This window comes from Condylostylus longicornis, unplaced genomic scaffold (assembly GCF_029603195.1).
Source record: "Condylostylus longicornis isolate FDR11 unplaced genomic scaffold, ASM2960319v2 ptg000039l, whole genome shotgun sequence".
NCBI lineage: Eukaryota > Metazoa > Arthropoda > Insecta > Diptera > Dolichopodidae > Condylostylus > Condylostylus longicornis.
Window position 1 is genome coordinate 1667208 of NW_026578008.1, and position 9949 is coordinate 1677156.

Genomic DNA, 9949 nt, shown 5'->3' on the forward strand with positions numbered 1-9949 from the left:
TTTGAATTCGTCATTTCTCTCCTCTCATCTCATAAAAATTTGCAAAAAAACGGAAAAATTTGAGACAATATGGCAACACCATCTAGCATCAACAATATCTTTCAACTTAATATTAAATCTATTTATATAAATATATTTATATTTACTAATATAATTATGCGTGTAAATAAATATTTTTAATAATATATGCTATGCATCATATCTACATATATAAATTAACATTATTGTTATACGTACTTGCACATATAGTAAACCGATAAAAAATTTCTGGTTTTAAATTGTGGTATACTTACTTACTTATTAGACGGGATATTGTAATATTATGTGCGCATGCACCTGTAACTTATCATCATGAACTGTCTGTTTCTCTATATTATGCATATTTTAGAGTTAAATATCAGGTATCAAATAACTAAATGAGTCAATACACTTAAATTAAATATTCATTTATATAATATAAATACTCAGTTTTCTTCTCTATTTAATAATAAATTGCATATACTAGAGTTTGCTAAATTTTCGGTTTTTTTTTAACGAATGTAATATTGAAATATTTTATAATACGAGTATAATCTTTAAGTAAATATGTAAATTAATATATGTATATGCTTTATGTATGTAAATTAATATATGTTATATAATTGCGGTATATAAGAAATATTATATTGAATAGAAATTACAAAATAGTTTAATATATTATGCAAATTAATAAAAAAAAAAAAATAAACAAATTTATTTATTAGTTAATTATAAAATTAAATAATACAATTTTATTTTTCATTTCTAGATTTTATAAGCGGGAAATCCTTTTGATTTGGTTTCAAGAGAACTACTATGTTACATAATATACAGGAGTAAATTGTTTTAAATAATATGATATAATCGGTACTGGAACATTATTTACCTATAAAAGAGATTAAAGGTATTTGATATTCGTGTAATTCTCTTATATTTTAATTAGTGAAGAATAATTTTTTGAAATTGAACTATTTAAAATTTAATTGGAAAATAATTGTATGTATATGTTTCATACGAAGCCGATAATTTCTGCAATTATAATTTTAAAAAGTATATATATTTTTTTAACCAGGATCTAGTGTTAACCACTTGTAAATCAGATTTAGTTATTATAATAAAAGAATTTGATATATTTTCAGGTCAAAATACAGTGGAATAATTTTATTAAATCTCGCTTCAACTATAATGTGCATACCTAACTCAAAAATTTTTGAAGTTCAAATGGAATATTTCGGGTGATTTTATATGATTTTTGATATTTTTTAAAGGATTTTCTGTTGATTGTTAAGTCTAATATAAAGGTCATAATTTAAAATTTCAAGGAAATTATAAATTTTTTAATGGAGAAAAATTTTAACTTAAAATGTTGCAGACGCATTTTATTGTAAAGAAATAATTTGCTTTCTAAACCGAATTAAATAAAATTAAATTATAAGTGTATATTCTAAGAGAATGTTATAAAACCCTTACAAAATTAAAAAAAAAATATTACAAAATATTATAAAAAAAATTCCATTTAAAAGGTACAATTTGAACAATTTTCAAATTTACAATTTCTTCCCAATGTGTCATCGTTATATATGCCTTTCTTCTGTCAGTCTATTGTTATACGTTTTCTTTTCAGATTAAAAATGAGTTCCTTAAAAAATTCAATATTTTATTAAAAATTTTATTTTCAGGCAAAAAATAAAAAATTCAATCTGATAACAGGAAATTAACAAAAATTAATTGAATTCGAAATTCTAGAAATATTTAAAATGTACCGAATCAATTCCGAAAAATGCAGTTGAATTGAAAAATTTTCATTGTTACATAATTTAACACTTATTTAACGTGAAACAGCAACGGATTTGGTCCAGAAAATTAAACTCACCTCAAAATATTACTGAATATAGTTACTGCTGCTGTGGATATTTTTTTTGTGTATGTTTTTGGTATTTTGTGTTTATCATCCAACATACTACTATGTGTGAAGACTGGAGAACCATTCTATTGTTTACATTAATGGTAATTTATGTTTAGCATTAGCTTATTGTGCTTACAGGTGAGAATGTAATTATATATTTTAAATAAAACTTCAAAAATTTTCAATCGTTTCAAGTTTTTTTTTTATCATTTTTTTTCGTTCATTTTCATTATAATGTTTTTTTACATACATACAATAACAAGAACAAGAATTTTAGAAAATATCAATTTTTTTTTTTGGAGTAATACCAATATTTTGTCATATACATATATATATATACATATATACATATGCAATTTGAAAGTTTACAATATTGAGTAGTTTTAAAATGGCTTTTTATACAATAAAGAAAAGTTAAAAAATAAAAATAAAATAAAAATTCTAAAATATAAAAATACAAAATATTCTTACATTACAATAAAACAAAAAAAAAAAATTCACCATTTTTATGATTTACTTAAAATATATGCAAATCATAATTTATATAACATTAAAGTTAACATTATAATTTAAGAAAAACAAGAAAAATTATAATATATGTAAAAATATTAAGTCTTTCAAAGCAAAATCAAAAAAAATGTTGTTCGTATAATCTTTTGATTTTCTAAAATAATATAAAAGTTAAAATAGCTAAGTTGTAAAAATTAAAAAATTATATAATATAGAATTAAAATAATAATAAAAATAAAGTAAAAATATTACAGTTTAAATATAACAGTAAAATAAGTAGGTACATACATAAAGTTTTTAAATATACACAATACTTTTTTTTTTTTTGTTTGTTTTCTTTTTCAATTAATATTATTCAAATATAATTATAATATAATTTTTTTTTTTGTTTTTTATTTTAGAAATGTCCATGTCCTTCATATGAATGATGTGGTATTATAACTTTATGATGTCCATGTCCTAATGGTTCACGATGTACTTCAGCATTAAAACCACTATGTGGATCAGCATGATATTTTACTGTACGTTTATAACCATCAGCATCAATTAAACTATATGAACCATGTACATTATGTCCATCACTTGATTCATGTTGATCTTTAACATCACCAGTATGTTCATCATGTACACCATATGAGAAATCATATGGTTGTGGTGGTTCATGATGTTCAAGTAAATGATGTCCAGCTTCATGATATTCAATTGGTGTAGCAGCAATGAATCCAATTATTGTAAAGAAAATAATATACTATATAAAAAATAAAAGAAGAAAATATTTTTATGGATTATTATATATATAAGAAATTCGAATATATAAGAATGAAACAATATTACTATTTTAAATAATAGAGAAAGTACAAGTTCCGGTAAAGAAGTTTCAATTTTTTGTATATGAAATCTTAGTCTTATTACTCGTATAATTAAGAGTCTTGATTTAAGAAATATTTGATTTTAAGGTTTTAACATAACATTTTTTACAAGACATTAGATTTTAAATTTTTGAAATACTTCCGGTATATTACAAACAAATTCCAATATTTTTTTTTATTTAAGCATGTAATTCCAAAATATTCATATACATACATATATGAATTAAAAAATATTAAATTGCAGTTACTGATTAAACTTATAAATGTATGCTGTATGTATAAATGCATATTCATATTAATATTGTGATTAAAATATTCGAGTTTATCAGCTACGCATCAATGCATTTTTACACTTAAACATTGAAAATTGATTCAAAATTTTAAAAATATTTAATAAAAATTTTAATTTTATAGCATAAAATTTACAATAATAATTGTAATTTTAGGAAATTTTCATTTCCTACTTAAAAAATTTATGATACGACAGTAAATTTAAAGGAAATTTAAAATTTTTTCTATCCATGCACGCATTGTTGGGTTTATATAGACTTTTAATGCTCTAATATGATTTTTATACAAAAATACTAAAAATAAGTAAATTTTAAATTAAAAATTGCAATATTTAAAATTTAATTATTAATTTTGTTAAATACATAATTATATTGAATCAATTGTAGTATATAATCAAAATGTTATATAATAATTAAAATGAATTTTAATTAATTCACAATATATGACTATACTCGTACTATGCAAAATTATTACGAATCACAATATTCAATAAGAATTGTGTAATTTATGTAATACAAATTATATTATAACATTGTTGTATAATAAAAATTTCAAAATGTAAAAAACTGAGATTATATTTTATATTCCAATATAATTATAATTATATAATGTAGCTTTGTTTAGTAATTATTGTATTAAAAAATTCACTTTATTATTTTATTTATATCATATTTTTCTTAATTAATTAAGTTCTTTATAAATATTTTTCAAGTTTTCAATTCAATTAATTTAATTCACAATATTAAAATTATTTAGAGTCATTTTATAAAACAAAAATCATTCACAATAGAACAATATTATTCTTTATTTGAAAACAAAAAAAGAAAAAACTGAATTCATTCACAATAATCACTCTCTTTTTTAATTATTTTAAATTTAAATTAATTTGTTATTATAATAATAATTAATATAAATTAATAAATTATATTAAATTATTTATTATTATTTCAAACTTTTTAATATTTTCCGTTTTAAAGGAATAACAATGATACTATTTTTTATTATGTAACAAAAAATTGAGATAATTATTATTATTATGTAAAAATCCTTACTTTATAAGCCATTTTAAAAATATTTATAGAAGAATTTTTTTTTTTGGATCCTAATTATATAATAATTATTTTTTTGATGTTAAAAAAAATATTGGTGTTGATCCTATTAGATTCAAATGCAAACTATATTTTTTTGAATATAGTAACTATCATTTATATAGTCCATTTTCGATTCACTAAACCATTTTATATTGCACAAAATAAATGTATGTATACATGTACGTAATTATTATAATATTGCTTCTGTCTACGACCTATGTATATTGCGAATATTATAACGTATATGAGACTGAGATTACATACATATATACATGTGGAAATTATAATGGTATAATGATATTTTCAAGAAAATATGAAAATGTAAGAAATGTAAGAAAAATCAGAAAAAAAAATAATAATAATATAAAAAAATTTTCTTTTCTTTTTTCCTTTCTGCACATTTAATACAAGAAAAACAAAAGAAGAAGAAAAAAAAAATCGTTAATCAACCAGGTGATTAATTTCACCTATTGATTCTTGTATTTTTAATTTTACGTTTTTTTTTTTGATTTTTTTATTCGTTTTCCATTTTTTTTTTGAAGAAAAATGATTGTGTATTTATTTACATTATTTTTATACTTCATGTTTACTTTTTAGATTATAAATATAATAAAATGTAAGGTAGAATCTCCCACTTTTCTTTTCAAAAAAAAAAAAACAAACACCAAAAAAAATATTAGAGAAAAACTACAATGGTTACTGTTAATAGAAAACTTCGTTAACATAAGAAAATTTTTTTTAAAAGAAAAGGAAAAATTATTTTTGTTTTTCATATTGTTTTTTATTGTTTTATTATAATATGAATATGTATGTATGTATATTAGTTAACTATATATAAAATTATAGAAGCTAACGATACTGTTTTGTTATAAAAGTATTTTTTAATTCACTTTCTTATTATTTTCAAGCTATATGAGTTCATAGTCATAATAGTATTAGTAATTTTAAAATGATCATAAATGTATGCACAGTACCCAGGTGGTATTTTGGAAAAAAAATATTTTAAAATATTCTTAATTTTGAGAGTTGCAACCCATATTTGTTACAATACATGCCTTAAAATCATTGATTATTATTCACATTTTTTTTTGTAATTTTTAGAATTATATCATTTTCAAAGTTTGGAGATTCTGATGACGATACTAAAAAACTTCAGTGTTTTCAAATAATAGTCACATCATTTTAACTAATACGTGTTGGAAACTTATGACAGAATGAAACCTGAACTAGTGAAAATTGTCATTTTAATGGAATAAAATGAAGGGAGTGGAAACGGTTTGGAATACCTTTGATCTATCAGTAAAAATTTACGATAAATGGATATAAAAAAAATTAATTACTATTCGAACAAGTAATTTAGTTGGAATATTCATTTTAGGTTTGGAGGAATATGAAAACGAAACTATAATTAAAAAGAATAGAAACTGAATGTGGAATCAACAAATATGTTTGCTGAGAGAACCAAACAAAGATTTTTATGTTTAAGTTTTGGAGTTAAAGACAGCATAAAAGAAATTTCAGTTAATCTAGACTTAGAAACTGAAGCAAAGTATTTTAATATATTATAGTATATTAATATATTAATATACTATAGTAATACTACAAAGTATTTTAATATATAATATAGCTTCATAGATTTAAGCCGTTTGTATTTAAAAGACTCTATACTTAAAAGACGTTAGTGTAACTTTTTTCATATGCTATGAGATGAAATATTCGATGTAGAACAGAAAATAACAGAAAATGGAATATCGTTTAGAAAAAAAAAAGTTTTTGAAACACATAAATTGTTTAAACGAACTGTGTGGTTTCCTTGTTAAAAATGTAAACATGCGGCTCAATAGCTTTTGAGTTTTCCAACTATTCGAATTGTTATTTCGGTCGGATAGATTATAAAATATAAAAATATATATTTTTAGGCAAATAGATTAGTATTGATGAAAATCGTACGGCATTATTTTTTCTGAAAATTATATTCTAATTTTAGCAATGATAGAAAATGTTCGGTTTTACACAAAGCTTGAAGAAAATTATTATACATATTCATTAATTAATTCTATTAATTGAAAAGAAGGCAAAAAATCCGACTGGGTAAATTTGTATTTGTATCAGCTGAAATAATAATGTGCATAACTCCTATTTATGCATTCATTTCAAATTCGGTAATGTATTATAATTTTTGTACCGTTTTGTATATTAACATAAAATTAATTATCAAATCGTAAAATTCCAGCTCTGTTTGATAGCTTTTGTTTTCAAAAATAAATTCGATGTATTGTAATATTAAAAACGTAATAGAAGTTAGCTTATACATTATTATAGTTTAATAATAGTTTCAATGAATATGTTGCATATATATGAATGCTGCAATAACGGGTTCATAATGGGATTTAAGAATCATTACATGATACAAAATTTTATCTCTATATTATGAAAAAATAAAATAGAAAAGAGTTCAACAATAAATTTACATACCAACATTAAGTTTGTTTAATAAGTTAAGTATATTGTTTTACGCTTGTTTGTATGATTATGTTTGCTATGTGTTTAATTTTATTGTAATTATTGTATGTGTATAAAATTAATGTATGCTGAACATGTTTAATGTATATGTGTAAATTTAAACGTGTTTGTATTTGATTTTTTTGATTAAATAAGAAATAACAAAAGGAAAATATTAAAATTTGAAAACAGTAGCAACAAGAAGAAAATTTTAAAAGGAACAAGAGAGGAAAACTAGACAACAACAGTAATAACAACAACGACAACAACATATTCTTTGGAATGCAAACCATTAATGAAAATGATTTACTTTTGATATGGACTTTGTGTTCTTTTTGTTACTGCTATATGAAATTATTGTTATGTTAGTGTTGTTGTAGACGTTTCTTTTTTGTGTTTTTTTTGTAATTTTATGTTAGTTTTTGCATGAACATTTTACATGGGAAATGTGGCAAGCTATTAAATATAAAAAAAAAAATAAAATATAAGAAAAAGAAATATGGGTAGTATTTAGAAATAGAAATGCAGCGATGCAATGAAGTAAAAAGAAAAAAAAAAATTAGAGTGGTTTTTTGTTTTTTTTTTTATTAGTTTGATGGGAAAATATTTCCTTGATTATAAACATACATTCACACTCATATACACTTTTAATAATTATACATACTTTATAATATGCAAAATATTAGTGTGAAATATTCTTAAAATCTTATAATAATTATAATAATGTTGTTATATTTAGAGCAAAATTTCATATTTCACATATCTTTTGATAGATCTGAATATTTCTGCGCAATTGCATATTTCTGATGAAGAAACACAAATTCCATATGTACATTTAATTATGAATTTCAGAATTAGAAAAGAGTTAGAGGCACTAACCGGCTGTATTGAGGTAAGGAGAAGATATATAGATTAGTTGAAGGAAATAATAAATTCGTAAAGTGTTTTTTAAATTTCAGATTCATATTAAAGATAATTTCCTAATCAGATACAAGAAGTGAAAGTCGCTTTTTTATATCAGCTGTCCGTATCATCAATTGTGCTTTTTGGAAAACAACATTGTAGATAATGTTATAACTGGTGACATTTCTAATATTTGAATTCGAGAAAAGGTAGGTCGAAATTGGATTTTAAAAAATATCAATGGTTACATTTATATATGATGTCACATTTTCTATTACAAATCGATAGTAATAATTGATTTATTTAAATGAAAATTAGATGAGAAATTGAAATTTTCCAGTATTTAAATTTAAATAGTAAAACAAGTCAAAAAATTTTTATGTTAGAATTATAATAAATTGAATTAAATTGACCAAAAGACCATCTACTGTAGATATTTCAATTACATGCCAAGTCGATCGCATAAAACATCCGCCTGAAACATTTAAACCAAATGAATTCTAGTGTTTCGCCAGGATCAAGTGTCTGCAACTGTTCTCTTATGTAAGAGTGTGACGTATCTGCTTTCTTGTGAATCACAGCTCCATATCTTCTTGAAACGTGCATTCACTTTACCTCTTCCTCCTCCTTCCAAAACCTAATTTTACGATAGAAAGCAAATCTTGAAAATTTTGTTTTTTTTAAAGTAAAATTTTTAGCAATTTTAAATTTTGTAAGAGATTAAAGTAGAATATTCTCTTCAAAATATGATTTATTCGTTAATTAATACTTAAACATAATGAAATTACAGGAAATTGCATATTTTATAGACAATTTTTGTTTAAATTTTTATTTCTTAACTTTTTTTTTTATTTTGTTCTAATTTCAATCTTGTTATTATTACATATTATATAATCGGATCAATTAAAATAATTTGCAATATGGCATGATATGATAATAATATGTAATAATAAAAATAATTATACAAATTTACATATAGCGTTTACACAACATACAACAAATCTATTGCGATCAATTAAAATACGCGAGAAAAATTACACTAAATCTTATGATTTATTGTATATATTAAATGATGCGATCTATAATGGAATTGTGTCAACTCAAATTATATGAAATTATATATATATAAGAATTTAACAAGATTAAATAATAATTTTGCTTACGGAAATCATTAAATTTACAATATAAAATCAACTACATTACGAGTCTATGAAAAATTGCAATAAAATTATAAAATGGAATTTCAAATCAGCATTTAAATTTATAATTTAGAAAAATATATTTTGTTAATAAAAGTAGTGTCATCTATTGAGTGAAACAGGCATATAATGCAAAAATTTTTTAAATTATCTTAATTATATTTGATTAAATTACAAAAAAAACACAATTTTATATTTATTATTATAAGTGAGTTTAAATGCTTGTTAGCATGTAATTAACCAATAATTTTAGAAAATAAGATAGAGAGAAAAAAAAACAAATATTTAAAAATTGCGTTTTATTAATTAATAAATAATAATGGTAATTCAAATATTTAAATAACGGTATTGGCGTATATACGCATACAAAATATATACATGTTATAATATTAGACGTTCAGGTCTATTTAATACGGGATTGCGACATTGTTTTTATCTTCTTATTTATATATTGCATATATGAATTCAATCGTAAAATTTTTAAATGAAATAATTGTAAAATTCGTAATTTAATTGCATTTTGATTATTGAATTTGTAATTTTTCACGGAATAAAATTTATTTTTAATATATTTTATAACTTCCGCTGTTATCGTAATTTAAAATTTTTTTTTCATTATATACTTAAAAATATATTAATATTTTATAAAATGTGTCAATA

General features: G+C 21.2%; 1 protein-coding gene across 1 annotated transcript; it reads right to left on the minus strand.

Moving 5' to 3' along the window:
- Positions 1-2545: 2545 nt before the first annotated feature.
- On the minus strand, positions 2546-4763 carry LOC129609414 (larval cuticle protein A2B-like). The gene is made up of 2 exons (XM_055521316.1): positions 4647-4763; positions 2546-3182 (listed from the first exon to the last, which is right to left on the minus strand). Exons 1-2 carry the CDS (start codon positions 4656-4658, stop codon positions 2832-2834), a joined length of 363 nt encoding a protein of 120 aa, XP_055377291.1. The 5' UTR covers positions 4659-4763; the 3' UTR covers positions 2546-2831.
- Between the last annotated feature and the right edge of the window lie 5186 nt (positions 4764-9949).